Source organism: Bacillus rossius, chromosome 13 (assembly GCF_032445375.1).
Source record: "Bacillus rossius redtenbacheri isolate Brsri chromosome 13, Brsri_v3, whole genome shotgun sequence".
NCBI lineage: Eukaryota > Metazoa > Arthropoda > Insecta > Phasmatodea > Bacillidae > Bacillus > Bacillus rossius.
In genome coordinates this window covers 34,662,429-34,682,918 of record NC_086340.1, presented here as the reverse complement: position 1 = coordinate 34,682,918, position 20,490 = coordinate 34,662,429, and the positions used below count along the sequence as shown (strand labels likewise).

The 20,490-nt window shown below is 39.6% G+C and overlaps 1 protein-coding gene across 1 annotated transcript in view; it reads left to right on the top strand.

Annotated features, from left to right (window-relative positions):
- Positions 1–20,490, top strand: part of LOC134538043 (lipase member H-like) — an 80,778-nt gene that overhangs the window by 19,371 nt on the left and 40,917 nt on the right. The window contains exons 3-5 of the mRNA XM_063379016.1: positions 14,250–14,386; positions 18,168–18,416; positions 19,138–19,326. Coding sequence (XP_063235086.1) covers positions 14,250–14,386; positions 18,168–18,416; positions 19,138–19,326 — 575 coding nt within the window. The remainder of the gene's footprint in view (positions 1–14,249; positions 14,387–18,167; positions 18,417–19,137; positions 19,327–20,490) is intronic.

Sequence of the window (20,490 nt, the reverse complement as noted above, 5' to 3'; positions counted from 1 at the left end):
GAACCATCATGATGGAGTGTTCTGTGATTGTTGTGCAACATAACTTTTTCACAGTGGCGAAGACCTGCAGTTGGTTCACTAGCACTTGGTTTATTAAACCAGTGTACTCAACTGGCATGTTGTGCCAAAGATCATCGAGGTGGGTGACTGAGCGGGAGGAGGCTGAGTTCGATGAACTCCATAAATGGTCCATTGCCATGCATTTCAAAGTATGCAGCCATCCGACGCGAACCTCTATGGTGGCATCCACCTGGTCGAGCGAAGGAGCACTGAAGATGAGCTCCTCCATTTGGTCAGACATCACAAGGCTTCCATCTGACTGACATGATCACTGATGTCAATTATCACCTTGGTGGTGACCTCGGCTGTCATGCTGGCACTTTTAGTGGCCAGCTGCACCACCTGGGACAATATGTTACCTTGGCCTCGGGTATGAGGTGTGCTGCCACATATGAAAGACCAGTGACAGTGTCCCTCACCTATTCGCACAGATGAGAATACGAAATAGTCCGGGTCCTTCTGACCACAAGTGGCCAAGCGAGGGCGGTCCTTCTCCGAGTCCAACAGCTACTGCTCGGTTCGCCGGTGACATGCCATGAGTGGTGGCACTCGGTGCGACACCAGGGCGAGGCCTTTTGTGGAGGTGTGGGCCGAACCTGCCATTGTCAAGTGAACAGAGCAGCATGGCTGGTAGGGATTTCAAAGAGCGAGCCCAGCTGCCTACCACTCCCTATCAACTCTTTCCCGATGGCATGGAGGAAACTTCGTCCGCCCGTCTGTTGGTGGCCCTGGAGGGGCACTCGCAGTGCCAGTGGTACACTTCAGATAGGCAGTATCTGCGGCAGGAATCTGCTCTCCACAGCCTAACCATGTTTTTCCTTCCAGCGAGGCTGTCGCCAGTGGTGGGCCCTGTGGCACCAGGTTGCACTCGCATGGCTCTGTAGTGGGAGTGATCGTATCCCAGGATGGTGGTGGTCCTGTGTATGGAGTAGGGGAAGGGAGCATCATAAATATTTTTACATTGTCACAGAATCACTACCGCAATAGCATACTCTGGCAATAAGACAGCCCGGTAATGGTTGGTACTTTGCTCCCCCGAGGCTCCGTATGCTAGACGCAGGGCGTGGATATCATGTTAACCTCTCTGGCCACAGCTAGGAACACATCCACACTTCGTCCCGCCATGCCATGCATGAACGGGCGTATATCTGGGAGCAAAAGTTCCACGATCATTGCGAGTACTTCGGCACTGTGTTCGTCCATCTCCAGATGTCAGTGGAGCTGTAGATTATCATAGACGAAGCCTTCCACACTTTCCCCGGCTGCCTACTGGTGGCAGAACTCCTGATGCTGACAATCGGCTTCCGGGCGGTCAATGTCAAAACGGGACTCTAGTCGGGTCGCGAACTCGTACCAGAGCATCTGGTACTCGCCCGCCATTGATAACTTTTCCTGGGCAAATCCACGAAGCTGCCCACTGACCCTCTTTGAGTACTCATCATTGGGGCACAGAATGTGTTGTTAGTGTGTTCTGACATGTCTAGATAAATGTGTATGGTTCCTCGTGTGCCAGGCCCGTGAACACCGTGAACACAGCTGTGTTATTGCTCTGTGCGAAGGCTGTACGAAGTGTCTTCGCAAATTGCGCATAGGAACAGTCCATTGCGAAAATTTCGGAACTTGCGTTCGTCACTGCAAGTTCTATGCTTGCATGTGTTGTACTGGAAGCACCAGGCCATCTCGCCAAGCTGTCCGGGACAGACTACTGCCACACACTTCACACCTGCAGCACTTCCCATGCGATCTGTGTCCAGGTTGATTTCGTCTATGTGTGTGCACGAGCACATACGTATAGTGCTGTCACTTCACACACCAGAATTTCCATGTGGCTTAGCACTTATATGGCATATTTCCTCCATTTTTATAACTACAGGTGCTTACAATTGCATAGTCTCTCGCCAGTAGTAGAGATTAACCTCTCTTCTCCATGCTGGTGAAAGATGTTCTGACAGATGATATGCGCGATGCCACTTTATCAAACCTGTCCACTCCCGGTGCAATGTAATCCTGCACTGTCTTTGTGCAGCACTCCTGTTCCACGCTCTCCTAGTCGCGCCTGTCCGTGCTCTCATCTGCTGCTACCACGCAACAATTTTCCATATTATGTCACTCAACACTAATGTTCGAGTTTACAAGGTTAGTAAATATAAAAGTAAGCAACACAAATTGGGCACCAATTTTATGTCGGTTGTGCCTGTCCCCTGGTGGTTGTCGATTGGGTTGGCGCTCGCCTTGATCTCAGGGTTAGGTTTGGGCCTTAGTGGGTGGGGGGAAGTTGATGGCTTAGTTGATGAGGCTGTTATCACCATGTAGCTGCTTCACCTAGTCGGCGAGAGCCAACATCTCTCAATGGTGCCTCCGCTCATTCTCCAGGTGGTCAGCTTCTGCAGCTCTGCCTCTCGCAACTGCTCCTCTGGTTGGTCAGCATGCTGATCAGCATGTCCTCATCTAGCTCAACATGGGTGTAGCGATTGTCAGGGCTGCTCCATTTGTAGGTCTGCACTCTGATCAGCTCTCACACTTCCACTGACTCCAGAGCCAATAGGTGTGCAGTTGTGGGCCCTCCCCTCCCTCTATTGCCAGAGGGGTGTAACCACGACAGATGCGCTCCACTGACGCTGTGCGGCAGTCTTGGGAACCTAGTGTAAACAGATGATTGTCACTTTCTGCACACACACACACACACTGGGATGCTCCATTGACACCCGAACTCGCTGGCTCCCCATGCAACATGGATGTAAGGGTTGGCGATGGGCATCAGCGACCTTAGCGACTGAGGATGGCATGATGGATGTCGTAATGGTAATTGTTTTCTGATCGCGCATGCCGAAAGCCATAACATATTTGGAGAAGTCATCTCTAACACCAATAAATTATTATCTCCTCCTTTGTATTGGGGCAATTCCCAAAAACAATAAAAATAAATCTGTTCCTATAATAAACTTGCTAGCATACTTACCAACTAGCACATACAGCTTCACTTTTCTTTCAAATCTCACATTTTCTGAACTTTTTTGTGTTTCTTCTTACATCCCTGGTCAAAAAAATTACCTTATTAATGGCAGCTAACATCCTGGTTTGCTTGAAATTTCGTCGAAATAAGAAGCATGGTAATATCCAATACCATGTCGTGCAATCTATCTGGAGTATATATAATCAGCATTTATCTGTTCTACTGCATGTTCCTAACAACACCTTTTGCACTGAGAGTTTGTTTTTATTTTCTCCTGAAACTTCATTTTTCAGTTTTGTGCACATATAGTCATGTTCTTGCTAATGTCTCTAATTGGCATATGCCTTAGGAATATTTATCAACAGATTTAATCTTTCCCCTCTTTTTCAAAATCCTCTTTCTCCCCATTATCTACTGCAAATTCACCAGGATGATACATATTATTCCAGGCAAACACTACATTGTTGACTTTCCTGGCTATATGTTGGATCATGAATTTAAAATGACTGAGTCTTTAAACCCATCTCCCTTATTTTCCTAACTGCTTATGAAATTCCCAGAGTCAGGTCAGCACCTGAAAGTCTGTGAACAGTTCGAATTCTACAGCATCTAGGTTTTCCTCGTATTTCTCGCATGCCCATACACATGCCAAGGCTTCCTTTTCGTAAACAAAATATATGTTTTCAACTCCTCTTAACAAACTATTCGCGTAAGCTATCAGTAAGAGGGATCCATCATCTCCTTGATTCAGCATTCTCCCTAATGCTGGTTTACTAGCATCAACATAAAGGACCAATTTATTTGAAAAATCAAAGAGTTGTAACACTGGCACGCTTTTAAGGGCTTTGTTCACTAATTAAAATGTGCGCTGCTGCTCTTCTCCCCAATCAAAACCACCTAATTATTTAAAGTTTGTTCAATGGTTCGGTAATTTCCGATACTTACGGGAAGAAACAGGCATAATATCCCACCATACCTAGAAAATGCCATACCCCTCGGATATTTTAGATCGGTTTAAAAGTAAGCACAGGATGGTATTTTATGTGAATCCTGTACCATTTTCCCTTCCTGTACTACCAAACCCAAGTTCATCACAGTTTTCTCCCCCATTTGAACTTACCGGGATTTACTGTTAGCCCAGTCTGACAAAAAGCTTCAAGACCACTTCTCACATATTTAACATGTTACTTCATTGTTTGGCTGTGAACAATGATGGTGTCCATATAGTTATTGATGCATTTGTCATTAAAAGTTTCCAGTATAGTGACTAATATTTAAAAAAACATACATTTACGAGTCCTCGGTTCGAATCCGGTGAGGGCAAAAAATAATATAAAAAGGGAATCTGATCCTTCCCTCATGGTGGCTGCTGGCAGACTAACCCCCATCACTTATGTGGTCACTTATATCGTCACCTAGTATGATGTCATGTCCGCCATCTTGAAAATTCGTAATTTTAGTGCTAGAAATCCGGGAAAACTTAAAAATTAATAAAAAAATTAATCAATCGAATTGAATAATAAAAAATTAATAAAATATTACTTAAAAACCATTGTTGCACATATCGTTACGGTCGCCACATTGTATTATATAAATGTTGCATGTTTCATTATGCCCACCATCTTGGTTGAGTATGATGTCATCGTTACACTTTATGTTACGACCACCATATTGGATCCTATTAATGATGCATGTTTCGTTATGGCTGCCATCTTAAAAATCTGTAATTATGTAGATAGAAATTCCGAAAAAATTCCAAAAAATATTTTAAAAATTGCATATGTAAAATGTTTAGTTATTTAAACGATTTAGATCCTCAGTTTGATTTCCAACGAGAGTAAATCAGTAGTTTATTAATATATTTAAAACATTCTTAATAAAATGTAATAAATACCTCTTACACCACGCGCGACATTCTGAATTATGTCAGCACTGTATAAATTGTCGTTACGGATGCCATTTTGTAAATATTTATTTACTATCATATTTTAATGAAAAAGTTCAATATTCGGCAAAAAATTAAATTATTTGAATACTGATTGATTAGGTCGATACCCTTCCTTGGTTCGAAACCAGGTAAAAGCAAAAAGACAACAGATCCTTCCTCCATGGAAGCTACCTAGACTGACCTCACATCACCAATACCAAGGTATATATATCGTCAACTAGTATGACGTCATGTCCTCCACCTTGTATTCGTCTGCTGGAGGCCGCCATCTTGTTTTCATCTTCTAGAGTGTGCTGGTAACATGTTAGTATAATTTCATGTTCTCCATACCTTTTACCTCGACTGTTTGCATTGAACTTTGACATTTAACATGAAATTTGACCTTGACCTTTAAATTTGTCCTTGACCTTGAACTTTTATATTAACCTAGAAATTTTACCTTGACCTAGAAATTTTATCTTGGCCTTGAAAATTACTTTGACCTTGACGACCGTCATGGATCCAACATTTTATGTTCAGCACATGCTACCAGGAGCTACCACCTGCTAGAGGACATTGCCACCATCTTGTTTTCGCCTGCTGGAGAACACCATCATGCTAGTTTTATTCTAACCCGCTAGAATTCAGTAATCATTTATTATTACTGAGGTGCCCGGCATCTTGAAATTAGGGCGCCATCTTGGAATCGTGTAATTATTTAGCTAGAAATGCGGGAAAAATTCCAGAATTCACCAAAAAAATTTACAATCAAGTTTCAAATTGATTCGATCATTTTTTGTCCTTGGTTCGATACTTGAACAGTGACAAGCATAACTAAATATTAAAAAAAATTTAGTTTCTGTTTTACATTACATTTTATGGAGTTTATAAATCATTCACTCTACGAAAAACAACTCAAGTCAATATACGACAATGTTAGATGAATTAAATACGTTGCCGATAAGCCTAACACGAAAATCTAGTTTTTCGATACTTAGAATAACCTCTAATCCGTTCATGTACAAAGCCATCCATATATAGACCAAGCGTCTTCGGACCGTGAGACTGGGTCATAAACGATGTTCGACGTATAGACCAGTTATTTCCTCTTCGATGTCAGCTAATTATATTCAATTAAACCAACGTAACATGTTTTTACGCTTACAAGAGGACCACCTATCCCATCAAAAATGCAGCATCATCAACAAAAAGACAGCATCTTTTGGAAGCACAAACCAAAAGGCAGCACATTTTGGAAGCACTTGCAACAAAAAGGCAGCACATATGGAAGCACAATAAAAAAGGCAGCACATTTGGAAGCACCATCAACAAAAAGGCATTACATTTGGAATCACCATCAAGAAAAAGGCAGCACATTTTGGAAGCACCATCATCACAAAGGCAGCACATTTTGGAAGCACCATCAAAGAAAAGGCAGCTCATTTTGGAAGCACCATCAAAAAGACAGCACATTTTGGAAGCACAATCAAAAAGGCAGCACATTTCGGAAACATAATCAACAAAAAGGAAGCACATTTTGGACGCACCGTCAATCAAAGGAAGCACGTTCTACAAAACGAAAGCTCATTTAACGAAAAGGAGGTACATTCTCACTTACATTAAACTCGCTAGAATGCGATATACATTGTTAAGTTAGGATATAATGTCTCCATCAGTCTATGAATCCATCAGTTTTTAGTTCCACATGTCATTGGCTCCAATAGTCATTGGCTCCATCAGTCATTGACTACAACAGCTCCAACCGCTCCAAATGCTTAAAAGCTCCAACAGCTCCAAATGCTTCAAATGCTCCAACAGCTCCAAATGCTCCAAATGCTTCAATAGCTCCAAATGCTCCAACAGCTCCAAATGATCCAAAGCTCCAACAGCTCCAAATGCTTCAATGCTCCAAAGCTCCAACAGCTACATAGCTACAAAATTCCATCAGCTACAAATGTTCCAACTGTCTTCGGCTCCAACAATCAATAATGCCAAAGGTATTTTATTCCAAATATTCTTAGGACTTGTGCTATTTGACTACAAGACCAAGAGGCTACGAAGCTACGATACTTCAGAACTGCATGTATACATGTGTACTTGACTACGAAGCTACACGTCTACAAGGGTCCAATTGCCACATCTGTCGTCGACGGAATTTTCTCTTTTGCTCCAACTGCTCCAACACCATTATGTTATAAGATTACAAGGCTACTTGGTTACATAGCTACAAGTCTACGAGGCTCCAAGACATCATAACTACATGATTACGAACCATGTGGTTACGATACTATGCGATTGCGAGTCTACATGGTTATGTGACCGCGAGGCTACAAGACTACGAAGCTTCCAGAACACAAGGTTACGTGATTACGAGGCTACAGGACTACAAAGCTTCCCGAACACAAGGTTACGTGATTTCAAGGCTACTTGGTTACGCTACAAGTCTACGAGGCTCCAAGACATCATAACTACAAAGCTTCCAGAACACAAGGTTACGAGACTGCGAGGCTACAGGACTACGAAGCTTCCAGGGCATGAGGCTACATGGCTACGAAACTACATGACTCTGACTACAATAGCACCATTCAATTGTGAAAGTTAATTTATCTCATGCAAAATAACCTGTTTAAAGTAGTGTCGATTATTGATATCAGATGACACCACATGATGCTTACAGGTAAATATTATTTAGTTCTTTTATGTGGGATGCAGGATGCTCTCTAACGATCGCAAAATAAGGAGGGCTTCGCTAGACACCAAGGAGAAGGAAGTTCGTCTGGCATGTTAGTGCTTCACAGATCTCTCATGGCATATTATTTGACTAAGTAATGGTTGTTTATTTTTAAAATTCGACCTGGTAAAATAAATTGCATGGGCCTATTTAGTAGCAGAAATTCTTGAATTGACTGTAACTCCAAATAAAATGTCATTACTAATTAGGTAAAAAATACTTCATGCAGAGAGCGGTTTCTCAGAATAGACAGAAGCACTTAAAGAAACCAAAGGAATAATCAGGAGCACACGGAGAAAACCATCATCATAATGACAAGTATATTCAGGAGCAAACGTATTGACAAGAATAATCGGAAGCAACGGAGAAAACCGCAGCAAGTTTTCTTTGATATTATAAAAGTACAGAAAAAAATAAAAATAAATTAATAGAAAATTTAAAATAAAAACGAAAAAATACAAAAATAGATTCTGCTAGCTATTGAGCAAAGTTAGAGTTCTAGTACAAGCCAGAACTTTTTTACTTCCACTTACCGCAGTGGGGAAAATCTAGAAGTTACTTCCATTGTTGGCCAAGAAAGCACTGTATAATAGGCAACAATATGTAAGACAACATCACAGGAAATTTCTCTAAATCACTACATCTTGACATGAAATAAAATAAAAAAGGGAATTATCTCCCTTTTTTCCGGGACTACATCTCTTGTTATCTTCAGAGCGGCTTCCGACGCAGCTAAAATGCAAACAAGCAACGCGAATCCGATCTTCAATGATGTTACCGAGAGTCTCCCTGGAAGGAGGCGATGTGTTGCTAAGTCCTGTCAGTAAGTAAGTAAAAAGGGGGCTGGCGACAAGATGGCAGGCAAGTCTAGGAAGGGGGGAGAGGAGAGGGGCGAGAAAAGATAAGGCGAGCATAGGATAAGAACCATACTTACGTAGACTGGATGCACAGCACCGCCGTGCGTGTCTGGCGCTACTGGAAAGACTCGGCACCAACACCGGGCACTTGTACGTGATAGCAGGCAGGGTAAAGCCAACACGCTGCTAACGTGGCACTACCGGCAGCATAGCACGGTAGCGCTAGGAATGGACGGACCGACTGTATAATGCTTAAATAATAATGATCCCAGTGAGTTTTAAAAAATAAAAGATTAAGTGTAACCACCTAAACAATGATAAAAAGTATGAATAAATAAAAAATATGAGATGGTGCCGAGAAATTCACTTATTTGCGGCACATCACCAAAACATTCGCCCAACGAGTCACCAAATTGCAGCACGAGTTGACACTTCAAGTCGCTGGCGATAACCTTCTTAACTCTGTCGCTGTCCGCAGCACAACACTCCGGGATCCATCGTCGACGACTGGGTTAAGTCCGATTACAGAGTTAAAGATAAAGTTTCTTTAAATAATCACAGAGACTAAGTTCAATTCCAACCATCAGTGCGCTTTCGGGCATAGTGACGTTCTTCGGTTGGTCTGACAGGGTGGCTGCAAGACGATTTTCTTGGAGGTGTGCTTCTTGTACTCCTACACTCCCTCTTTGTGCTCGCTGTGCCCAGGTCGGGTCCATATGTACTCCTCTGGTGCGCTTCCCTTCGTTCCCTAACGAACCAGAAGGTGCAAGTTTCTGCTACTTCCGTGGGGTAGAAAGGAGGAACAGTACAGTCATTTTATCAGTCACCTGGTAACCCCCACCAGTCCACTACCTCAGTCGAGGCGCGCCAAACTTGATGAGGAGCCTTGTCGGGATGACAGATCACCCGTAACACGCAGATGTTCGACGGTAGTAAGATCATCCAGGTGGTGCCCCGCGAATAGCAACCACAACAATGGCAATCCTTTAAGAGGTCATAACTTCCGGTCTGCTACAAAAATGTTCATTAAACAAGGTAAGACATTCTTGCGAATTTTTACGTGTAAATCGTAAATTATAATTTATTCATACGAGAGTTGTGATATTTTTATAACATTTGCCTTAACATACGTTCTGTCAGAATTCTGATAAAAAGATAATTTAAAAAAATAAAAATAAAAAAACATATTGTCCGTTTAGATTTTTAAATTTATTATTTTGACATTTAAATGCCTGTGACGCCTGTATATAAATATGGTTGAATTGTAGAAAATAACACGATTTCAAATTTTTATATTTTTATATTTTTTAAATCATCCTTCCGAAAATATTTTCGTGTCTGCCACTGAAGTCGGGCTCTAGTGACGAGAACCAGTGTTTTGGTCTCAGATACCGACATGAATGAACTCCAAGAGTTTCGGGGGCCACTATCATCTTGGCCGTTCCCGTTGTCGTGTGTCCCTGACATTATCTGTGCTTCCAAGTAGGGTTCAAAACCGGGATATCTTGGTCACGAAAGTACCGGTAATTCCCGATACTTTGTTACAGTAAATGAACCGTTAATTTAAAACACATTCGCGGTTTTTTCGGAACTTTCGGGACTCAACATAGGCAGCATAAAATTTTGTATTTATTGCGCGCTGAGGGTACTTTAATTTGCTACTCTCCTCTGGCGAGGTGATGTTTGTGGGTCCGGAGAGGGAAGTGAGACTGCGCTCCTCCGTCGTCTGTCTGAGTTTGGACTGCTGTGTGTGCCTGTGGTTGTCAAGCCAATACTCTATAAAAAATTATTTTTTTTTCAGTTTGTTAGGAAAAGAGGAAATATTATTTTAAGATAATTTTGTGATATTTTAAACGTTAAAACAATTATTTGTTTAGCATTTTTTTGAAGTTAAATATTGAGAGTAGTAGACACATTTGCAATAAAAAATTATAGCAAAATTTTTTATTGTTTTACTTGTGATCACTCAAACTTTTTAATTGTTAATAAAATCTATTACTACTCCAACCATTGTTTGCTTCACCATTAATGATAAAAATTAAAAAAAAAAACTTCTAGGACTAAAAGTACCGGAAATTCTCAGTTCTGAAAATCGGTTCCGGTTTCGAATACCCTACCTCCACATGTCCAACTTGTCAACAACCGAATTGAAGTCCTCCGAAAACATCTTAAAGAGGCAGACGTTGCGTGATAATATTAAAGTAACTTTTAATTTGTTAAAATTTCACCTAATCAAAAAAAATTCTTTTAACAGCGGCAGAACTGGACTTTGCGGGACCCTGGACCATCTAGTTTTACGGAGAATTTGAAATATAAACTCTTTTAAACAATATTTTCAGCAAACCTGGAACTTTCGACGATGGTTTTGCCAATTCATCTCAAGAAAGTTTAAATTTTTTCTGATAAGTTATCTTCGGGTCAGTTTTATAGATGATAACGATCAAATTCTGGTACACTTAAATATTTACGTGGTAATACACTTAACAAGATATCCATTATATGCTTACATGATTTTAAGTTCCCTATTCCCATTAATGTCCGTATTTTTATCAGGACACTAGACAAACAAATAAAATAAAATGGGAAGCACCGGCGCAGTCTCTGATAGTAGCGGAGCTCTGGGTGATTGCGTGGCTTGCTCTGCCATAGAGCCGCCCCTGACTTTTGGAATAAATTAATGACAATGTCAAGTGTTTTCATGATAAACACGAATCATCAAAAACCGTCCGGAAAGAAATTTGCTTTTTTTTTTATCAAGTTTTAGGAGTAGTAACGTGTTGTGTGACATTCGTGCTTTATAAACGACCGAGAATTTCATGTTTTGGTCGCGTGTTGCGGTGTCGCGGTATTGCGTCGTTGCCTTCCTTGCGTAGTTTATAATCCCGAACTTAAAAGCATAAAGCTAACCTACATTTATTTCAGTGCAGTTTAGCATCTGTGCCCTTTTTTGCAGCTTTAGTCACCGAAAACCTGCAATATCGTAGAATCCACTCCGAGTTCGGTTCACTGAAAAAACTGTCTCGTCGTTGTCAGACCACTGTGTTATCTGTGCTGTAATACATTGTTTTTATTTTGACTAAAGGAATTTTCTGTGCTGTCTAGGCTTTTAACATTTGACATCTCCGACAGTGGCTTGTTTTACGTGTGTTTATACATTTATCATTGTGGTCCAGTCTTGAGGTTTCTCTAAGACAGTGCAAATCATAAAACATAATATTTATATAACGTATCAAACTTAACAGTTACTCTTGATCAAACTCTAACAGAGATCAAGGCTTGGTCCCACACTCCATGCTCATTTTTACGTTCTTACTCTGTAGTTGTTTTTGTTTTTGGAACAGAAATATCCACGTAAAATTACAGATGTTTGTAATTTGTACACAAACATGAAAAACATTGTTTGCAGTAAAACTGGGTTCGTATGCTCACCCGGGAATAAATGCTTTGTGTTGTCTTAGCACATCTAATAGTTAAAGTTATTTGTATACCATTCCACGAATAGCATTCTAGTATTAACAGCATGGCATACAAACAGGTCCTAGATCAATGCTAATTTGTTGAGCCACAATCGCCCACAGCTATACTCCCACCGAAAAATAGTAGGGCCTCTTAGTTGGACTTATCTTATCTTACATTATCTACATGTTCGTTGGCTCGTAACTATAGTACGGTGCGTTATTCAGTTAATTAAATCTTGATAAATAATTACCATTGTAAAACTAAAGCGTTAAAAGGATTGTACCAAAAAATATTTAGTTACACAGCTAAAACAATACTCACACAACACTGTTTAACAATTTATTATGATTTACACAAGTGATTAAAATAATACGTAGGCTACATGAAAGAAAAATATTTTCTTGCGAATATAGCCCGTGGCGCAGTGAACAAACATAAGCTCAAACCCCGTTGCGTTGCCCTCTGCCTACTACTACCTCACTAGATGCCAGCAAGAAGGATGGCTCAGGCGTAGGCGGGTCCCTACCGTCGCGACCCGCCTATCCCTGCAGCATGGCGGGGTTCAACCTGAACCGCACGCCGCCACGTGGAGCCCACTCAAGGCTACAAGGCTGCTCCAACGGTCATGGATAGGGCCAACATCCCCGGAGTGGGGATAGCTCGACGCGCCACCCCCCAACAAACAACCACGTATATGCGAGTGCGCGATTGGGCAAGACAGCAAGAGCGCAAGAGTACAAGTACGCAAGCGTGCAATTGTGCAAGCGTTGTAAGCGTGCACGCGTGCAAGTTTGCAAGTATGCGGTGTCATTTATACTTTTCTCCTGCCGTCTTATCTACCGCTTCTCCCACCACGTATTTAACTATTTCCCTTCATGCGATCGGAATTTTCGTAAAGCTCGAAAATTATTTCTCCCCATCAAAGAAGTTCCACTTAAAAAATTATACTTGAATGAAACATCAATTAAAATGTAAAATTATGCGCTAATTTTCTCAATAAATACTCAGTATTATCTTGAAAAACGTATTTCATATATGCAACAATAACAATAGCCATGTGTTGTACAAAGTTACATTACCTTCCATGTAGTGCTACAAACTACTTCTTGGCAACTGTTTTCACAAAATCGTCTGGTTTTTTTATTTTTAGTTTTTAGTTTTTTTAGTTTCCTGTGTGCTTTTATTTAATGGTTATTTTTTTTGAAATATCAGGAACGCTCGCTTGCGTTTTATTTTCGTCTTTAGATACTTAGTCAAAGTTATTCACAATCTGCAAAATTGTCACGCAACTGGTGATGCATGGGCGAAAATCTGTAGGATTTCCAGGGGGAGGGGGACCATGGCATAACGTTTTTCATTCCTATTTCACAGTTACGATCTTGCAATCGCAAGTGGGCCCTCTCAGAGGGGTTCTTTGATTCCAGGGGGCCAGGGCCCCCCTGCCTCCTCCACCATCGATTCATACGCCCAATATCAAGTGAACATAATAATGAATACTTGCTGGGCTTTTTCTTATCGCAATCAGGTAACATTACCAAAGAAAACAAGTTAACCAAATAAACTCAATAAATTATGAGCAGTCAAATTGAACTATAAAGAATTAATACTAATACATATTAAATAATTATAAGTATATACAATGTTTCAAGTTTTTTTTTACTGTTTGAAAATTAATTTCTGGAATTAGACATGTTTTCAAGAATGAAGTTACTTAAAAGTTATTACAACATTTTTTTAAACTAATGATTACTATTTTAATAACATATAATCCTTGTGAATAATCTTTTAAAATTCTGTACGTACACATGAAAATTCTTTTTTAACACTAAATCTTTACTTCATGGAAAGTACACAGTTATGCTAAGATCGATACGTAAATATTAATTAAAATAAACTTAATTCATTAAAATAAAAATTTGTACTCAATGTAAAATGAACCATAATAACATAGATTGGAAAAAATAATATAATCCAAAATTAGCCTAATGAATATTAATTAATATACATTTTCAGCTATGCTTAGTACTAGACGTTCTATGTGTGACAAATAATGTAATTTACTGAGAATATACAGAAAACTCTTTGTTAATGAAATCAATAATATTTATTAAGACTCTTGAATGAAAATGTTTTAGAAATCTAGAGTTATTGACATGAAAAATTTATTGTTTCGTATTTTTGTGACTACATTTATTCATCTCCACAATAAGAAAATTTTAATTTGTGAGTATAATTTTATAAGTATTTTTTTTTACTTTGCAGGAAAGCGTCGGACCCGGTTGTACTGAAAAACGGATCGGCGAACTTGGGAACAATAAACTTTTCTGACGATACAGTTTTCGTTATTCATGGATGGACGTCCAACCCGGGTGTGGCCAGTGTGATGAACATTGTGTCAGGTTAGTACTGAATACAGAAAAAAAATTCTTTGTAATTTTACAACAATTTCATATTTTATAAGTTGGCCAAGAAATAGTTTGTAATATTATAGGACATATACTGTAACTTTTTTTAACACAAGTCTGTGGTTATTTTTGCATATATGAAATATCACAATTGGCAACAGAGGTAAATATTAAAATCTGAACTCGAGGTTTCCTTTCTAAGCCTTTTATTCTCTGGGATCACGGAATGCAAAGAGGGTTAATTATCAAGGAAGGAATGTAAACAATATGTGCACTACAGTACACGATTTAAATAAAACCGGTAGAGTTTCGACAACCACTACGAAATAGTAAAACAATTGATCTCATAAAATGGTCCATTAAAAGAACTAGGCAAAACTGATACTAACACTAACAGCCCAAGAGAAAATTATTTAAAATGGGGTCTTAATAAGCTTTATAAGACTGAGCACATTATCTGTTAAGGAGCTGCCAACCAACTTTACATTACAATATACTTTGGCATAACGAGCACATTTAAATAAGAATGTGATCAACACCAACAATTAAATATTCCACTATCAAGGCAATGTAAAATCCAGTATTTAGAAAGTGATGTATTTTTTAACACCCCTGCGACTACGATACACGATGCCATAACTCGCCTTGTAATGTTGTCCTAAAGGGCGGCGAGTTTTTTCAACGAGTAGTCCACTTGTTGTAGCGAGGTACGCTCGAACGGCGCCTGCGCCATTAGGACTCGCTCCACTTCTTTCGGACTCGCTGTCCACGACAAGTCATTCTTTGAGCAGTTCCAAGATGTCTGTCTGCCTCCAAGACCACACCCTTGGGTCTTAAATTCAGCGAACAGAACACGGCGGCTGTACGTTTAATATCTGAGAAACGTTGCATTCTTGAGCGTATTATCTTGTGTTTGGTAGTTTTTCAGAACTATAGGTGGCACAGGTGGTAGAGTTACCACAAGTATCTGCAAAAACAAACAAGACTCGCCATCGCCGCCACGCTAGCCACGTCCATAAGCTCCTCAAACCACAAGTCAAAGACTTCAGCTCGCTACGCGAGTTACAATTACTACTCGGTGAGCAATTTCCACTCGCTCCCTTACGAGCACTTCCCAAGACATCAAACTGAAGAGCCATCTCGTACGAAGTCTATCACCAATTCTTGAGGATGATATGGCCTACCCTTCTCGACGACAAAGCCCTTGGGCGTAGTTGTGGACGGGTCGGACAGCGTGATGCCAGCGGCGATGGCAGGCGGCATCGGCACAAATCGGTTGCTCGCCGGTGGTCGGGCTCATTCTTCTCCTTCGATTTTATCCCTAACCTTCTCTTGACCTAGAGTACCATATTTATATACAACTAGCTGGAGTACCCGACGTTGCCAAGTCTTAACAAATCATAATATAAGGATTATCACTACCGAGTTTCAAGTCCGTAGGACATTCTCTTGAAAAACTAGCAATTTTGATTTTAAAGTTCCATTAATTTGCATCAAGGCTACGCATCGGTAAAACGGAAATTCCAATCTTAAGCTTCATTCTATTGCAAGGCAGGTAAGCCCCAGGTCAAATGTGACAAATGCCCCAAAATCGCGTTACGAAATTAAGGCAATGCCCTATATTGAAGAAGTTCTAAACTAAACTGTTATTAGCGCCTTTAGTTTGCTATCAGCCGTGAGCTTCAAAAATCGGATGGGTTTCGCCAAGGATAAGGATATAAGTTGCCACACCTTAATATATGACCATGTGGCGGACATGAAACTTGCTGTTCGTGTGTCTATGACCTATCACTAATGATTTTATATTATGAAATTGAATTCATCCCATTTTAACTCCCTTATGTATGGAATTTTATAATTATATGTAAACTATGTTACTCACTGGCCCATTAACTACCTAAATGAATATATAATTTCCATCCGTGTCTACGTTGCTGCATGAAAGAAGGACAAAGAGACAACACACTTTCGCTTTTATAATATTATTATAGACAATGAAACAAGGAGACTTCTAAGGGACAGCATCACTATAATAACCTGTACCTTGAACTCCAGTAGCCCCAAATGGATTTACTATGAGAGTCAACATCTATTCTAATGACACAGAACAGTCGTTTATTCTAGAAAAATACCTACGAGATGCACATTATTTATTCTGTGAAGTAATAACAAGTCTATTGCACACACAAGAACATAGGAAAATGGTTATTTGATTTTCACAGTTTCACTAATAAATAAATAAAATTTAAAAAATGTCTATTTTATGATTTAGAAAATATGCACATTGAATGATGTACTAAAAAAGGAACTTTCGGATATATTTTTTCAATTTTTTTGGTTGTCCAAAACATACGGTCTAGGAAATTGTCGTCACAAAAGAAAATTATTGATGCGACTTTGGTTCTATGTTTATCCCACTAATTCGTTCTCTTTTGGTTTAAAAACACAGATGAAAGAGTTAATATTCACACAGATGAATTTAAACCAGTTAGAATGATATTTTTTAAACTGTGAAGTTTATCCCTAAGGCAGGAGAGGCTTTTAATTCAGGCAAAGCGGGAAACCACCCCGGCGCTTTAAATACTGATTAAATGGCAGACATATATTTATTATAAACATCAATCCATTTTTAAACACTGTAGGAAGAATTACAACAGTTCTTAAGATAAAATATCTGAACCGTTTTCGAAATATAAGATTAAGGCTGGCAATATAAATATGTGTGTGTGTTTGAAAGGGGCTATTTTTCAATTTTTTGGGTGGAGGGATTCCAAAATTATATTTTCTCTTGAGAGTTATTACATAGCCCTTAGGCCTCCCAGTAAGGCTCATCTCCAAAATATTATTTACTTGTGCCAGTAAATGGACAGGACCTCGCAAATTCTAGGACCGCCACTGCTCTAATGATGTGGAATCCTGGCTGATGGCTGAAATTACCCACGGGGATAACATCGTTTTTTGGGGGGGTTCATGCCTGTCAAAGGCAATCCCCCACGCCTTCGCCAACACACCGCACTCAGAGTTGAGCAACAAAGCGATTCTGTCTCGTATAAATAGATATAATTAAAGAGGGATGAGGTGTGAAATATTTGAAGGAAACAGAGACTGAACTCAATCATGAAGTGAAATTGGAGCACTCGGAGAAAACATACTAGCCCACTGCATGGCTCCGACCGGTAAAATATGGAATTGCACACGGATTTCCTTTGCTCGAGAACTCGTCGTAAATATCATTACAAGAAGTGGGGTGGGGCAGTCGTAAGGCACTAAACTCGCATTCCAAAGTACTCGGATAATAATCCCCATCAGGCCATTTTGGTATTCCTCAAAACACATGCTTAAATGGTTGCTTACTATCGGTATTGACCATTTCCCGCCCAGTTTCCTGAAACTGTGAGGTTGAGTGACATATCATCATCATAATGAACTGATTTCAACCTGTGGCCAGGTCAGCAAATAAAATGCCTTCATCGTCCTCTGTCCATCTACCATTCCTCCTTCTTCACTTTGTTCCATTATTCTCCTCTCTCCTGACCTCTTCTAACAATCTGCTCTTCACACCACCTCTTTTAACATCCTGGTACCCTTTTTCTCCATGATTTCAAATCCATTATTTTCCTAAGCAGCCTCTCTTTTACATATTCTTTGGATATGGCCAATCTTACTTTTACCATTATTCATCTCAAGTCAAGCATTTTTCTTTAATTTTCTCCCTGTTGACGAGACTGTACATCAAGTCAAATCGTGCTGCATCAACACCGGTATCGTCGTCCAGGGTACCTGAAGGCGGCAGGAAGCTACAACGTGATCAACGTGGACTGGTCGGGCCCGGCTGCGCCCGCCTACCCCACGGCCGTGAGAAACGCCCGCGAGGTGTCGGCCTTCGTGGCACAGTTCGTCGACTACCTGGTCTCCCGGGGGCTCAGTCTGACCAGGCTGAACATCATCGGCTTCAGCCTGGGCGCCCACGTCGCCGGCATGGCGGGCTACCGCGTCAGAAGTGGTAGCGTTGGCAGGGTGACAGGTATGTCACATTTATTCCACACATTAGTTTGAAATAAAGTATAAAGTTTTTAACTGAGTAAAGTCTTGAATTGATATTTAATCATAGGAAATATGTTCCTCCCAAAATAACTTTTTAACATTTAACTACTACGAGACTGAATATTTATGTGGAGCTATATATGTCAACAATCCACGCTGGTATTCCTACATGAGATAATGAAAATACTTTCTATTACATGGTTACATTGCACATCCAATCATTTGCACTGTATTGTTAGTACATAAAAATTATTTACAACATCCTAGTTTATTGTCAAATGGAAAATTACATGATTCCCACTTTAAAGAATGCCAAAAATATTATTTCTCTTTATAAAAGAGCATAGTTACTTGATGAAGAAGGAACTCATTAATGAATGCCTAGGATTTTATATAACACAAATGGTTTCTAATTAGGCGATAGACAGGAAAATTACTGAAGGACTAAAAATGATGATTTATATTTATATACATTTTCCTATTCCCAAAATAAAACATTAAGTTGGTAAATAATGTTAGCAGTATTAGATAGTTTAGACAAAATATACGAAAGATACGACTGCAACAAGTACCTTTAACTTTATTATATGAAAATGCTATTGAGTTTGGCTTGAATTCTCACTTCTTTTAAAAAAGATGAAGTGTTGGAAATGTTTTCGGTTGGTACAGTTTGCTAAAAATGTACATGTTGCGATGCCCAGGTCTCGACCCAGCTGGGCCTTTGTTTTACACTGCATCGGCTGCCAATAAACTGAACAAGGCTGATGCAGGCTTCGTGCAAGTGATACACACCAATGGCGGGGTCCAAGGGTACCTCACGGCCTTGGGACACGCCGACTTCTATCCCAACGGAGGCTCAAAGCAGGATGGGTGCGGCTCAGACGTACAAGGTAGCGTATCGTGTACACAGAGAAAAAAATATCTGTACTTTCACAAAAGATTCCTTTGGTAACAAGTTGCCAAGAAATATTTGTAATACTTCAAGAAAGGTGGCTATTGTTCTATTTGTATGTTTGAAATACGTTTTTCGAGATAATCCTGAAAAATTATTAAGAATATTGGCGAATTATTTTATATTCTACTTGATTTTTCATTTAACCATATATTTTTAAACCATGGAAAACATTATAAATTTTTAATCATCAAACTTTTTTACTGTAAGTATTTATTAATTTGCTCATTTAGTACTGGAAAGCTATTTAGTTAAAGGTTAACAAATAACTTTAACTATTGGGGGTTCTGGGACAACACAAAGCATAAATGCCCGTGTAATAATCCGAACCCAGTATAACTGCAAACACTATTTTGTAGTGATAAAGTGTTTTCATGTAAATGTACAAATTTACAAATATTTGTAAATTTACACGAATATCCCTGTTTCATTTACAAATATAAATCACAGTTTAGCAACCTCCAAATGATCAGACCTTTCTAGATTATATTTCCATAGCACAAAAATTTTATCTCAGGGCTAACATAATCTCAGAGGCAGAAAATCATTCAGCTATTCTGCTTTATTATAGTAGTATTATAGTTTGGTTCCGTCTGTGACAGGCTTCAGGCTGTGGTGCTTGGTGCCGACAGCCATCTTGGATTGTGACATCAGGGCTGCCATCTTGGATAACCTTGACCTTTGACCTTGACCTTAAAACTAGCGGCCATATTTGATATGCCCACTTGGATTCCACCACTAAGTTTTCTAGAAATTTCGGCCATTTTTATTTATGTCACCATTGTAATTTTTGTAATGTCCAACATCTTGAATAACTGTAATTATTAACAGAAAATATTTTAAAATTTGTAAAAATAAATAATAAAAACATTACCACCATCTTGAATTCAGACATAACCATTGCACATTTTGTTATCGTCGCCATTTTACATTCTAGAAACATTGCACATTTCATTACTCCAATCATCTTGGAAATTTATGACATCATGGTTGCACATATAGTAATGGCCGCCATCTTGGATTTTCAATGTTGCAATTTTCGTTATGACCACCAACTTGAAAATTCGTAATTATTTTAAGATTTTAAAGGGAAAAGATTTAA